The 15,700-nt window shown below is 43.7% G+C and overlaps 1 protein-coding gene across 3 annotated transcripts in view; it reads right to left on the reverse strand.

The window, feature by feature from the left end:
- Window positions 1–1,290: 1,290 nt before the first annotated feature.
- The window catches only part of SLC25A13 (solute carrier family 25 member 13), a 231,918-nt gene continuing 217,508 nt past the window's right edge, over window positions 1,291–15,700 (reverse strand). For all 3 annotated transcript variants that reach the window (XM_061413497.1, XM_061413496.1, XM_061413498.1), the window contains 3 exons: window positions 2,883–3,041; window positions 2,698–2,788; window positions 1,291–2,436 (listed from right to left, as the gene is read on the reverse strand). In XM_061413497.1, coding sequence (XP_061269481.1) covers window positions 2,250–2,436; window positions 2,698–2,788; window positions 2,883–3,041 — 437 coding nt within the window. In that variant the 3' untranslated portion in view covers window positions 1,291–2,249. The remainder of the gene's footprint in view (window positions 2,437–2,697; window positions 2,789–2,882; window positions 3,042–15,700) is intronic.

The raw sequence follows: 15,700 nt of genomic DNA on the forward strand, positions 1-15,700 counted from the left end.
AGAGCATCATTCTCAGCTCCAGGTAGGACTAAGGGAAGCCAAGACGCTCTCCCACAGATGCAACACCTCCTAAAGAAGCAAGCAAGAAGACTTCCCTGGTGGGCCAATGGCTAAGGCTCTGAGCTCCCAATGCAGGGGGCCCAGGTTCGATCCCTGGTCAGGGAACTAGATCCCACATGCTGCAACTAAGACCCCAGAGCAGTCAAATAAATAAGCAAATATTAAAAAAGCAGCAAGCAGGGCAGTTCACCGCGTCTTGAGATCTGGGTCAGTATTTATACCTTGAAAATCTGATCTTCCATAAAATTTCAAGCAGTTGAAGAAAAGAAAGGCAAGGAGGCAGGGTTTACACTCAGGGGACTTTCTCCACATTCAAAATAACAAAGCTTGAGTGCTGTGTTACGGTAACACCACCTAAATTTCTATGACGTATGTGGAATCTTGTGACTGGTCTTGGAGATTAAAATATAAATGTTGCTTGTCACACTGAGCAAGGGACTGGGGGAGGGGGGCAAGTTCAGGGAGACGGAGGGGATTCTCTTTGGTGTTTGCCAAACCAGAACCATGAGGGAGTCATGTATATATCTGTCCTATTTCTGGTGAGAATAACAAAGCTTTTGTTCACTGAAAAAAAAAAAAAAACCCAAAAACACCACCACCAAAGCAGACTCACAGATGGTTTTTACACTTTCCCATTTTGAACAGTAACTCTGAATGTCAACCTGCTGACCTACCGCAAGACAGAAACTGAAAAACAGCTCTCTTCTGGAGGCAAATTTTGGAGACATAGGAAGTTCAAACTCAACTGACAATAAGTAACTCAGGAGCACAACTGCAGCCTTAGGAGCGCCCGAAATTCTGCTCAAGACTAACACCTTTCCCGGGGTCATCACAGTGTGGGTCCAATATGCTCAAAGGTGGCACACACGGTCCGTGGTTTTGGGATGAGGAAGAGTCAGAGAAGATCAGAAGACACCATGGCCATTTGGTACCAGTTTTCATGCCCGACCTCCAGGGAAACTCGGTATTAATTCTCACAGTAAGAGACTGCAGAGAGCGCTGAGGATGACTAGAGCAAGGGTCAGTCTGCTAGGGTCCTCACTCCTCACAGCCTCTCTCACACTGAACACTGGCGTACTGAAGACGTGGGTGCACATCACCCTGAGAGACCAGGGAGACAAACTGAGGCTGACATGAACCAGTCACCCTCAAAATGAGACTGCGACAGTCCAATCATGACCACTCTTGCAGTCATTTGCCACATGACGTAACAAGAGCAAAAACACTCAGTAGCTTTAAAAATAGTTTATTTCCTTCCTCACAGACACACGAGCCTTCTGACCATTGTTTGAGGCACCACAAATTAAATAAAAATGCATATTACAATGCATTTTTCCATGATTCAAGATAAAGTGGATTTTAAAAGCAAATGGATGCCAACTACGGAGGGCTGGGAGGGGCGAGGGTAGGTATCAGTAATGGAGGGCACGCGTTTTTCTGCAGTGTTTACTGAAACAGGCGGTGGTCAGCACGTGTGCCTCCTACGAGCAGTCATTCCAAGCCAGGAGCGGGGCTGTGTCTCTGGGTTTCTCCATCCGTCGAGTGCAGAGCCAAGAATACTTTCTCTAAAGTACAAAGACCTCCCCCCTGGTAGCCTGGGTACCAGTAACAGAATATGATTATTAAACATCTTCAATGTGGTTTTCATTACAAAACAACATGTTTCACATCAAAGCTTCATAATATAATCCAGAGTCAGAATTAGTATGCGTTTAGAATCTGAAGCCCGGCTGGCTATTTCTGATAATGTTTTTGTTTCTTCCAGTGTTTTTTTCTCTTTTTATAAAGATGCACCCAGTCTCCTGCACAGGAGCACTTGCTCGGAGCACCATGATTGCTTCTTAGCAGCTTCTTCTGGGCTGTCATCCTAATCTGAGGAGAATGGTTCTAATTCCTATTCAGACTTGCTTCTTCCTCCAGATCAGGTTAATGTTGGCCAAATCCCAGGAGATGTCAGGTACCAGCACAGGTTTGTGAGAAGAGGCCCAAAGAATAACTATGAATAATTTCACAATGATCTAGTTAGGAAAACACACAGAAAAAGGAATGATTTCACCTTATCAAAAGCCTCAACTTGAATTTAAACAGGAGATGGAAGTGACAGGGATGAAGTGTTTCCATTGGGATGGGGTGTTCTCTCCAACAGTCGCACCAGAGATGCAGCGATGGCCCGGTGGGTGCCAGGCCTCCTACGGGCCTCCACCCATGGCTTGTGAGGTAGATGCTGACGGCTTGAAGAGAGGTAGGTAAAGTCCAAATTTGTTTTCAATCCCTGCAAATGTTGCAACTGCCAGTTTGTAGCCCCCAACGTGATCAGGATTGGGAGCAGGCAGGGTGATCCTGGATTTAGGAACTGGCTCTGATCCCATGGGTTTCCTACAAGAAGGGAAAATAGAGTGAGAACCTGAGGGTTTTTGTTTAACTTGGTAAAAGCAACATTCAAAAACTGCTAACATCTGGATCATAGAGGAGTTGTGGAATTCTGGTTACTTGTATGTTCCCTTTGGAAATGAATCTGATAACATGATTTCAGTATTTTCCTACGTCTCTTCTACTTCATTACAGGGACTAAAAGGACATACCTTTCTGGATGACCACAGAGTATTAGAAGCAGCTGAAGTTTAGCAAGCTACTTACACTCCTCCGAAATCAATGTAGAACCATCGCTGGAGCAATTCATAGGTCAGCAAAGTCACACCAAACTGGGGGGAGGACCGAAACACACGAGCTTGGGGGGAGAATAGGAAGTAACGGACATGGGTTAAGATTTTAAAACTTCGCCTGATACCAAAGGTTTAATTAAGAGCAAATTATCTCCATACCGCCAGCCCCTTTCCACAAAGCTTTCGGGCCTTCCTCGCGCAGGATCTTCCGAAAGCAATCTATCACTCCGCTGTAAGTGGTCTGGCCAGCCCGGGCGGCCACCTGTAATCGCGTCTTGATGACATCAGCAGGGGTCACCAGTGAGGCTGCAGGCATACCTGCCAGAAAAGACAACACCTTTGCAGTCGGGTCACGCTCTCACTGCGTAAAAGCAACTGTGCCGTGCACTGCCGGCCGTGGAAAGAAAGCTAAGGCTGGGATCGAGCCAAAGGCCTGTTCGCTGTCGCCTCTGGGAAAGGCAGCTGTGACTCTGGTCCGCAGGCTTGGAGGCTCCACCACACCTAATGGAGTACACGCCTCGCCTCTCCGTCCCCAGACCACCAACCTCCATCTGTCACGCTTATATTCTTACAGTCTCAGGAATTATAGATCAACACAACTTCAAATGGTTGAAAACAAATGGAGAACGATTTTGGGGGTTTTTTCTGTTGTTGTTGTTTTACCTTTTTTTTTGCTTTCCTGTTGAAATCAGAGTTATTGGGCCTGATTTTTCAGAGGTGAAGCTTGTTATCCGTTTCCTCTTCCTGCTTCTCTGCGGCTGCTGGCAGTCAGCAGAGGTGCCTTCTCACACACATTCAACCACTCGCACCCTCCAAACCCTAACCTCTCCGGTTACACCAGAAAAGACTTTACTGATAGCTAAACAAACATTGTGTGTGTGTGTGTGTGTGTGTGTGTGTGTGTGCATGTGTGAAGGGGGGGTGACCTGAGGGGGAGGCACCCACAGATAATACTTTAGGACTCCTCTTTCCTATGACTGACATCTCCCGAAAAAAATATCTGCCAGAAATCTTAAAATTTATACTGGCTGATAATCAATGAAAAAGAAAACAGCAACAACGACAACAACAAAACCCTCCCAGAATTACCAATGGGAAATTTTTCTACAGTCATTTTATCCAAACTGGGGCAGCCCATGTTTAGATTTTTTAAAAGCGAGACTGTACTCAGAAGACACTGTCTCTTATGGTTTTATTACTTTTCCATTATGAACCTATTCCAAACCAAATTGGTCAAATGCAGATGCATAAATCTCCTTTGCTTTTTTTAAGGCTTAATAATTCTGTAAGAATTTCGGTCCAAACCAACGTGGTCTGGCTCGCAGCTCCATCTCATCCTTCTAAGAGACAGCTTTAAAGTTACAGGGTGTGCGTGCACGCCCGGGGGAATCCGCATAGTACACGTTTGCATTTGTATCGCTAAGCGGTATCTTCTCCTCTTCCATCTTTCCCAAGGCTCCTCAACCATTCATCTGAACGGTTTTTATGAAACACATGGCATCTTTGCATGTGAAAAAGCTCGCTTTATATCCAGCGCTTCACTGGATAAGTCATACTGAATTTCCTATTAGCTTAGAGGAATTATTTTAACTTTAAGCCAGGAATTTATCCTCCAACATAATGGAAGGAAACATGAAAAATGCTTAGAAACCCACTGTGTTCACACCACCAATTTTGTTTCACTTCCTGGTTTAGAAAGAGTTTAGCAAGGCTGTCTGCTTTAGACATGTAATAAAATCCTTCTTACAAGGGTGGGCAGGCATGGCAGAGTGTGACTGTGAAAGACACACAAGCAATAAAATGGGTAACAAGTTTCCTTCAGTTAGGGTAGTTTTCATAAATAGCTACTTGCTATGAAAAGAGAGAGAAGTACTGGGGAGGGCAGGGAGGAAAGACACTGATCAGTGGAATAAGAATGCTAAGGGAAACGTGTAAGATGTTTAATAAGCTGTCTGGCAAAACTGATTGGGGTGTGTGGGTGCGTGTGTGTGAAGTGGGGGCAGGTGCTGGAAACAGGGCAGCCTGCACAGGACTCTCATCCTCTCTACCACCAGCTCCCACCTCTCCCTGGAGGACAGCTGCTAGGGCTGCGGAGGGGCGGAGTACATCCCTGTGGACGGGATTTCTGGTGTGGAGACTTGCTAAATTCACCGGGAGAACAACATCAGGCTGCTCCACAGCTAGGCCGGGAAGGCAGCATTTACCAGGAAGAGCTTGGATTCCGGACGTGTGTTGATTTGGGGGATCAGGGATGGAAAAGGCTCAAAGCAACTTTGCCTGGTTTCTTCCGGCTTGCTTAAGGATAAGATGACGCTGATCAAGAGGTCAAGTTTCCTCTGGTCCCAAAGATGGGAGAGCAAGAGGAGGCTAGGAAGCAGGGACGGGACCCACCTCACACCTGATGCTTCAGTGATGAGACACATGATGAGATCTTCGGACCGCGTACTATGTATGACAGGGATGTTCTCCAGCCAATCAAAAAAATGATAACTCTTTAAGGGGCTGCCCAGTAGCTAGACAGGAGAAGTTTGTTTACCACAAAAAGAAAGCATGATTGGCAAAATACAACTTTGGTACAAGGACATATTATTGTATAACACAGGGGATATAGCCAATATTTTACAATAATTACAAATGGAATATAACCTTTAAAAATTGTGAATCACTATGCTGTACGTATGAAACATATAATACTATATATAACCTGTGCCTCAAAAAAAAGACCCCAGCAAAGACCAATAAACATATCATAAGACCAAAAAAAAAAAACAAATCTGGGGGGAGTCAGCCTTAATTTTAACAAATATTCCATTAGTATTTGTAAAAAAAAAAATTGCTTCTCTGTTTATGGGACACAAAAGTTAACAGCTATTTATTTGGGAATCAAGGTTAAGAGTTTGCCAAAATCCCTTTGCACCCTTATATACATTATCTACATGATGTATCAGTTGCTAAGAAAAGCATAAAGATTTTCATTTAGAAAGAGAAAATATCACATTATCGTCATACTTCTAACTTGAGGTTTTATAAGACAACATTATGTCGATACTACAGTAAGGCTCCTTGGTGAATTTTATATAAGTGTGAAATACACCTCTGTGCTTCTGAAAGCTGTTTTTAAACCCTGAATTCCATTCAGTTTGACATTAATATTGCTACACTTGCTTATCGTTGGTATTTGCCAGGTACATATTTTTCCATCCATTCTCTTTCCATCTTTCTATGTCACTGTTTTCTCAAACTTCAAATGACTAGATTTCCTTTCACAACTTAGCTAAAAGCGTTAGCTTTCACTGGGGGCACTGAAGGCATTCAGCGGTGGCTCGGAGGCGATTCCGGCCATCCTGGGTTGGGGTTCCGGTTTTTATTTTCTCTGCTTCTAGGTGCTTCCCTTTTGATTGCACCCTTTCCTGACTCAGTTCAACTGAATAATGTGTTTGCTGCACAGGTGTGACAGTTCCAGTGTGTGCAACTGATAAGCCCTGACGTCTTCTCTGCAAGTTGAGGACCCGGCACCTCACCCGCCCCCCAGCTTTGTCTTCCTTTCTGTTGCCTGCCTCCCAGTGACCCTTCCTGGATAAAAAACACAAACCAAAGTGAGCAGTTATTCAGACCGACTCTAGGGTTTAACTTTGATTTGCTCAGTTTGGTACATCCCACATTCTCCTCTTTCTTAAATTCTCTTACATTCCTTTTGCCTCCCAGAGGTCTGTGGGGGTCCCTGAGCCCTGGCTGGGAGGGACCCCCTTGGGACTGGCACTCACTCCTGAAGGCGAGTGCACCCACTGGGAAGGAGACCAGTTCACGCCCTCCCTTCTGGTTGTGAGGGAACCTGGCACCATGGACGAGCGGCCAGTCTTCCATTACTGGTTTGTTTTCTGTCCTCTTTTCCTTATCCTTCTCCCTGGGTAAGTCCTACTAAACAGACGTTAGACCTCCTGGGCTCATCTTATATCTCTCTTAAATCTTCTATTATTTCTCATCTCTGTACTTGTGATCCATGTACAGTTGCTCAGTCATGTCCAACTCTTTGTGACCCCAAGGACCATGGCACGCTGGGCTCTTTCTGTCCATGGGATTTCCCAGGCAAGAATACTGGAGTGGGTTGCCATTTCCTGCTCCAGGGGATCTTCCTGACCCAGGGATCGAACGCACATCTCTGGCATTGCAGGCGGATTCTTCATCAGTGAGCCACCTGGGAAGCCCCATTTGTGATCCATATTCTAGAGGGTTTTGTTTCTTTTCTCCCACGCCTTTATTTCCCATGTGTCAAATCTGGTGTTTTTCTATGGACTTTTAATTCTAGCCATCTTTTCATTAACTTTCGAGAAAGCTTCCTGACTGGTTGTTTCTTTCAAATCTGAGGACCTTAATTATAGTTCTTAAAAGTTCTGCTCTGTTCCCTGAACAGCCTGCTTTCTCTGTCATTCTTCTACATACTTAGCTTATTGCTCCTTCTTGTCTGAGGACCCCTGGCTGTCTACTGGCATTCAAGTTCAAAGGCCAGGCTGATGAGTGCTGTGGACGGCTCCCACTGCACCTGGGTCAGCCTCACCCACAGGGCTGGTGACACAGGTTTTGTGAAATGGGTGAGGCCTGGCAACTGGACAGGAGTTAAAGATAGGCCTACAGGGCAGGGACCTTCCAAGTCCTGCACGTGGGATGCTTCACGCTGGGCGTAGAAGGAATTATTTCCTACCCTTCTTTGGAAGAGATGCCATTAGTTCATTTCTCCCCCTCCCTGTGACTTTGGTAAAGGTCTGGAATTACCATAAACCTTGCCCTGGTCTCCGTTCTTTACAACTGCCCTCTCCAGGTAAGTGTTTCCTTTCTTTAGAACACAGCTCTAGGCTTTTAGCGGGGATTCAAATATTGCCTGAAGCTTCACATAAAAAGGAGAAGAGAGAGGAGCAAGCCAACCTTCCCGCAGTAAATGAAGTTCCTTAACTCGTGTTAACCATTTACCCTACAACCTCCCTCCCACACTCCAGGCATTTTATCCATTGTTCACTTGGAGGTTCAAATTATCTGGTTCTGATCTGACAATAAAGGACAGAAATGGTATGGACCTAACGGAAGCAGAAGATATTAAGAAGAGATGGCAAGAATACACAGAAGAACTGTACAAAAAAGATCTTCATGACCCAGATAACCACGATGGTGTGATCTCTCACCTAGAGCCAGACATCCTGGAATGCAGTCAAGTGGGCCTTAGGAAGCATCATTATGAACAAAGCTAGTAGAGGAGATAGAATTCCAGTTGAGCTATTTCAAATCCTAAAAGATGATGCTGTGTAAGTGCTGTACTCAATAAGCCAGCAAATTTGGAAAACTCAGCAGTGGCCACAGGACTGGAAAAGGTCAGTTTTCATTCCAATCCCAAAGAAAGGTAATGCTCAAAATTCTCTAAGCTAGGCTTCAACAGTACATGAACCGTGAACTTCCAGATGTTCAAGCTGGATTTAGAAAAGGCAGACAAACCAGAGAGCAATTGCCAACATCTGTTGGATCACTGAAAAAGTGAGAGAGTTCCAGAAAAACATCTACTTCTGCTTTATTGACTATGCCAAAGCCTTTGACTATGTGGATCGCAACAAACTGAGGAAAATTCTTAAAGAGATGGGAACACCAGACCACCTGACTTGCCTCCTGAGAAATCTGTATGCAGGTCAGAAAGCAACGGTTAGAACTGGACATGGAACAACAGACTGGTTCCAAATTGGGAAATGAGTACATCAAGGCTGTGTATTTTTACCTTGCTTATTTAATTTATATGCAGAGTACATCATGAGAAATCCTGGGCTAGATGAAGCACAAGCTGGAATCAAGACTGCCTGGAGAAATATCAATAACCTCAGTTATGCAGATGACACTTTGCTTTATGGCAGAAAGCGAAGAAGAACTAAAAAGCCTTTTGATGAAAGTGAAAGAGGAGAGTGAAAAAGTTGGCTTAAAACTCAACATTCAGAAAACTAAGATCATGGCAACCGGTCCCATCACTTCATGTCAAATAGATGGGGAAACAGTTCAGGTCACTTGCTGTTTCTGACTCTTTGCGACCCCATGGACTGCAGCACACCAGGCTTCCCTGTCCATCACCAACTCCCGGGGTTTACTCAGACTCATGTCTATTGAGCCGGTATGACATCCAACCATCTCATCCTCTGTCATCCCTTTCTCCTCCTGCCTTCAATCTTTCCCAGCATCAGGGTCTTTTCAAATGAGTCAGTTCTTCACATCAGGTGGCCAAAGTATTGGAGTTTCAGCTACAATATCAGTCCTTCCAATGAATATTCAGGATTAATCTCCTTTAGGATGGGCTGGTTGGATCTCCTTACAGTCCAAGGGACTCTCAAGAGTCTTTTCCAACACCACAGTTCAAAAGCATCAGTTCTTCAGCGCTCAGCTTTCTTCACAGTCCAACTCTCACATCCATACATGACTGACTACTGGAAAAACCATAGCCTTGACTAGATGGACCTTTGTCAGCAAAGTAATGTCTCTGTTTTTTAATATGCTGTCTAGGTTGGTCATGACTTTTCTTCCAAGGAGCAAGTGTCTTTTAATTTCATGGCTGCAGTCACCATCTACAGTGATGTTGGAGCCCCCCAAAATAAAGTCTGTCACTGTTTCCAGTTTCCCCATCTATTTGCCATGAAGTGATGGGACCAGATGCCATGATCTTAGTTTTCTGAATGTTGAGTTTTAAGCCAACTTTTTCACTCTCCTCTTTCACTTTCATCAAGAGGCTCTTTACTTCTTTGCTTTCTGCCATAAGGGTGGTGTCATCTGCATATGTGAGGTTATTGATATTTCTCCGGGCAGTCTGGATTCCAGCTTGTGCTTCATCTAGCCCAGCATTTCTCATGATGTACTCCTCATATAAGTTAAATAAGCAGGGTGACAGTACACAGCCTTGATGTACTCCTTTCCCGATTGGAACCAGTCTGTTCCAAATCAGACTGGAAACAATTCAATGGAAACAGTGACAGACTTTATTTTCTGGGCTCCAAAATCACTGCAGATGGTGACTGAAGCCATGAAATTAAAAGACACTTGCTCCTTGGAAGAAAAGTTATAACCAACCTAGAAAGCATATTAAAAAGCAGAGACATTACTTTGCTGACAAAGTTCCGTGTAGTCAAAGCTATGGTTTTTCCAGTTGTCATGTATGGATGTGAGAGGTGGACTATAAAGAAAGCTGAGCACTAAAAAATTGATGCTTTTGAACTGTGGTGTTGGAGAAGACTCTTGAGAGTCCCTTGGACAGCAAGGAGATCCAACCAGCCCATCCTAAAGGAGATCAGTCCTGAATATTCATTGGAAGGACTGATGTTGAAGCTGAAACTCCAATACTTTGGCTACTTGATGTGAAGAACTGACTCATTTGAAGAGACCCTGATGCTGGGAAAGATTGAAGGCGGAAGGAGAAAGGGACAACAGAGGATGAGATGGTTGGACGGCATCACTGACTCAATGGACATGAGTTTGTCAACTCCAGGAGTTGGTGATGGACAGGGAAGCCTAGTGTGCTGCAGTCCATGGGGTCACAAAGAGTCGGACATGACTGAACTGGACTGAGCGACTGAACTGAACTGATCTGACATTAATAAAAGCAGCTTCTCCTGCCTGTGTTTTGGGCTATGGCATTTTTTTGTCATTTCAAGTTTGGATTGGCTGTCTTCTGAAGGCTAGTACTAATAAGGATTTATGGAAACTATTTTCTAACATTTTAAGGTATCTGCGAGGCAAGATGGATGAACATGCTCAGTCCATTACCTTTATCCACTTTCTCTACTACTTGTTTTTTTTTTAAGGATCTAAGAATTGCTTTAAATTATCCTAAGCTCTATGTCTACATAATTTAAAAATTGCTGTATTTTATATAATTATGTGCCAATGGTACTTTTCTCCTAACTCAATTCTTCTAATACATTTGTGAAAGCATCGTGATCAGTCACCCTCATAACTCTCCCGTATCTGTACTTTCAACAGTTGTTAAAGATATTTCTGAATTGCTACTTAAACTAATTAATTCAACGATCACAGGACCATCACTGCAGTCTGACTTGTTCCTCTACCTCAGCACTCTGAAATTAAGACCCTCTGGGATGAGCTGCTCTGTAATATTTGATAAGTATTAGATATCCTTCATTTGATATTATCCATAAAGCACTTTGAAATGCCCTTCTTTAATCAAAAAAGCAACACTTAATTAGAGTGAATTAGACCTTGGTTCCTTAATTTCAGGTCCCTGGCATCAACCCTCACCTTCTGACACGTGAAGCACTTTGGCTAATGAACATAAATTCAAACAGCCGTTAGTCTTAACCCAATCCTGTGAATTAAGAGAGATGTTCCCAGTATTTAAAGATCTTCCAAGTTTATAACCAGATATGCTAAGTCGCTTCAGTCGTGTCCGACTCTGTGCGACCCCATAGACGGCAGCCCACCAGGCTCCGCCGTCCTGGGATTCTCCAGGCAAGAACACTCGAGTGGATTGCCATTTCCTTCTCCAATGCATGAAAGAGAAAGTGAAAGTCAAGTCGCTCAGTCGTGTCCAACTCCTAGCAACCCCATGGACTGCAGCCTACCAGGCTCCTCTGTCCATGGATTTTCCAGGCAAGAGTACTGGAGTGGGGTGCCACTGCCTTCTCCAATAACCAGATATACACAGACCCAAAAAACTGTAATATTCTCTACATTTTAAGATACCGACAACCACCTGTTATGTTAAAAAGTTGCATATTACTAAAGCAACCTAACTTTAAATCAAAACAAATTTTTTGGAGAAAGTCAGGTAATAATTACTGAATAACTAAAATTCCTGTCAAAACATAAAAGGGGAAAATCATATTCACTGAACCCAGATGGATCTTATGTATAATAGCATTGTCCAACAAAAAATATATGTAGCCTGTATAAAAGATCAACTGAAGTATAAAATATAAAAATTATATTTTGTATAAAAATGTTTATTCTGTCACATAAAAGTAGTACTGAGACATTTCTCATAATAAATAAGTTAGTGGTCAATTACTATTCCTTCCAGCTTATTTTGAGATCAGATTCCCTCCTTTCTCTTAATGATAACAGAGATCACTTTGGCCTTGGAACCTACCTACTCCCCAGGCTTTGTGACTATGCACCCCATCAACATGTCCTCTCCCGATTCATTTTTAGGTATTTTAATTTGGATTTTCAGGTAAATAATCAGTTTCAAATAATGACAGACTCATTTCTTCTAATACTTATGACTGTTACTTCCCTTTCACGTTTACCATATTGACTGGCACCTCCAAAACAAGGCTCAAAAACAGGGTAACCAAAACCTTCTTAATTTTAATGAGACTGGAGGTCATGACATTTGCCATGGCTTCTGATATTTGTTATGAAATTAAGGAAGTAGCTCAGTTCTCCTTACACAGTTGATACAGACTTGTGGAATATTCAAGATCATCAAGCTTTGTGGCTGATCTGTCCTTTCGAGAAAAACACCAATGACAACCTCTGTCTTACATATCACCCTGCCTTACAGGGAAGGGGACGTGGACAGTAAGATGGAAGGAGTCCTTCCATGGTCACAGTGCAGCTCGCTCCCAAATGGGCCTCAGTGGTCTTCCCCTCCTGATGTTCTGACCTCTGCCTCTCTGTCGTCTCCGTGACATTACAGAGGCTGATCAGAATGACCGATGGGACAGGTGGAAATGAAGGGGTGCGACTGTTCATAAAGACACTGCAACTTCTGCTTTCTCTTCTTCTCTCCTACCCCTCCCTCATCTTGCTCTGGGGGAAGCCAGCGGCCGTGGCATGAGGACACCCAAGGAGCCACAGAGCGGCCACGTGGCAAGGAATCAATGGACCAGCCAAAGCCATGTGATCGAGCCATCCTGAAAATGCTTCCTCCACCCCGGCCAGGCCTTCCGGAGCCCTGGCTGACATCCCTACAACAGACTTGAGCTAGAGGGCACCCACAGAAGCTGCTCCTGACCCACAGATCCTGGCATAATAAACATATGTTGTTTTAAGCTGGTAAGTTTTGGCATAATGTGTTATGTGGTAACCAATAACTAATACAGATGGTATCTGGAGAACAACTCTGAAAGATGATAGGATGGTTAGAGGGCTAAAATAATAGCAGCATGGGGATATAAACCAGTATGCCTTTAAATAATATATATATATATTTTTTTTTTTCACCAGCAAACTCATTTCAGAGAATTTATGTCTCCCAAAGAAATGATCTAAAACAGAGAAAAGTCTTATGCGCAAAGATGTTTAACAATATTATGTATTTACATTTTTTCTGAAAAAAAGTTTATCATCTAAGATTGACGATGATGTAAGCATGCGGCAATTAAAAATTTCGTTTACAAAGTTTTAAATTAAGAAAATTAATACTAGTACTGAACATTCAAAAATACTTAATAGAAAAAAATTAAAAAATAATAAAAATACTTATTATGTCCCAGGTTCTTTCCTGGATCTTTGTACCTATTAATTCACTTGATCTTCATAATAGTCTTATGAGACTAAGACTATTCATAGCTCCATCCATAGGTGGAGAAACAAACAGAGAGACATTAAGTAACTCATTTGGGTCACATAGCTTTCAGTGGGGAAACTGGAATTTGAACCTAGATAGCCTGAGCCCACAGCACCTGCCGTCTTTCATTTTGCCATGATGGTGACCAACGCTTCAGAAATGACAGTGAGTGAATAACATACCCACAGTGTGATCACAGCCCTGTTAAAAACCACCCAAGGGGCAGAAATGAGCAAAAATGTTAAATGATGATTATCTTAGGTTCATAGAATAATGGAGTTGTTGTTGTTTAGTCTCTAAATCGTGTCCCACTCTTTGGCGACCCCATGGACTGTAGCCCTCCAGGCTCCTCTATCCATGGGATTTTCCAGGCAAGAATACTGGAGTGGGGTGCCACTTTCTGCTCCAGGGGATCTTCCCAATGCAGGGATTGAACCCATGGCTCCTACACTGGCAGGTGGATTCTAAGTGGTATGCTAGTTTTCCCCAGTAGGTCCTACTGGTAAGCTGGTAAGTTTCTCACTTATTTTGGGTAAGTGATTTGAAATAAATGGTATTATAACCTTTGGGCTCAAAACATTATCATTTATACATCTGTAAAGGACATATAAAGGAGACAGTGAGTCAATGTGGCCAAACAGGCATTAAAACTGGGAATTCTATGCTCTAGTTATAAAATCATGATTTTCTGATGTAGGTAGAGTAATCTCACTGTGGATTCATATAATAAGGCTTCCTGAACTGCCAGGTAAGGACAACCCTGCCTCATACAGTAATATCACCACCTTTGAAGAAAAACGATTAACCAAGAATTTAAGGCTTTGTCACCCTGCTTATTTAACATATATGCAGAGTACATCATGAGAAATGCTGGGCTGGAAGAAGCACAAGCTGGAATCGAGATTGCCGGGAGAAATATCAATAACCTCAGATATGCAGATGACACCACCCATATGGCAGAAAATGAAGAGGAACTAAAAGTAAAAAGCTTCTTGATGAAGGTGAAAGAGGAGAGTGAAAAAGTTGGCTTAAAACTCAACATTCAGAAAACGAAGATCATGGCATCTGGTCCCATCACTTCATGGCAAATAGATGGGGAAACAGTGGAAACAGTGTCAGACTTTATTTTTTGGGGCTCCAAAATCACTGCAGATGGTGACTGCAGCCATGAAATTAAAAGACGCTTACTCCTTGGAAGGAAAGTCATGACCAACCTAGATAGCATATTGAAAAGCAGAGACATTACTTTGCCAACAAAGGTCCGTCTAGTCAAGGCTATGGTTTTTCCAGTGGTCATGTATGGATGTGAGAGTTAGTTGGACTGTGAAGAAAGCTGAGCACCAAAGAATTGACTGCTTTGAACTGTGGTGCTGGAGAAGACTCTTGAGAGTCCCTTGGACTGCAAGGAGATCCAACCAGTCCATTCTGAAGGAGATCAGCCCTGGGATTTATCTGGAAGGAAGGATGCTAAAGCTGAAACTCCAGTACTTTGGCCATCTCATGTGAAGAGTTGACTCATTGGAAAAGACCCTGATGCTGGGAGGGATTGGGGGCAGGAGGAGAAGGGGACGACAGAGGATGAGATGCCTGGACGGCATCACTGACTCGATGGACGTGAGTCTGAGTGAACTCTGGGAGTTGGTGATGGACAGGGAGGCCTGGCGTGCTGCGATTCATTGATTGCAAAGAGTCGGACACGACTGAGCAACTGAACTGAACTGAACTGGTGACTCGGATGGTAAAGAATCTGCCTGAAATGTAGGAGACCCGGGTTTGATCCCTGGGTCAGGAAGATTCCCTGGAGAAGGAAATGGCAACCCACTCCAGTATTCTTGCCTGGAGAATCCTATGGACAGAAGAGCCTAGTGGGCTATAGCCCAAGGGGTCGTGAAGAGTCAGACACAACTGAGCAACTAACGCCTTCACTTCGTGAGCTTGTGGCTCAGATGGTAAAGAATCTGCCTGCAATGCAGGAGACCTGGGTTCAAGATGGACATGACTGAGCACAGCACCCAACAGAACAGTAGGAATTTAAAGAGTAGTTCCAGGGGTTCCTGCCTCCAGGGCTCCTCAGGCTACAGGCAGGACACAGGGGGTCACAAGACTGGAGAAAGTTTCTCAAAGCAGGGGGTAGGTCTCCAGAGAGGCAAGCCACACGTCTGAGGAGAGCACCCCCTGTGTGGAAACTTTGAAGCCAGGCACCCCATGACTGCCTCAAGGTCTGTTAGCTCATTACATGTTTGTCACCGCCCGGGGAGATAATCCAGATTGTTCTACCCTTGGAGTCTCTAAATAAGGAGCCGCCTCAAAGAGCACAGTCATTCCTGTTGGGGCTATAACCAGATTTCCTCAAGGGATTTACATTGGGAATGGAAAAGCCAACTTCCGCATCTGTTTTCTTCCTTTCATACTTGCACAGTAGCACTAGAGA

This window comes from Bos javanicus, chromosome 4 (assembly GCF_032452875.1).
Source record: "Bos javanicus breed banteng chromosome 4, ARS-OSU_banteng_1.0, whole genome shotgun sequence".
Classification (NCBI taxonomy): domain Eukaryota; kingdom Metazoa; phylum Chordata; class Mammalia; order Artiodactyla; family Bovidae; genus Bos; species Bos javanicus.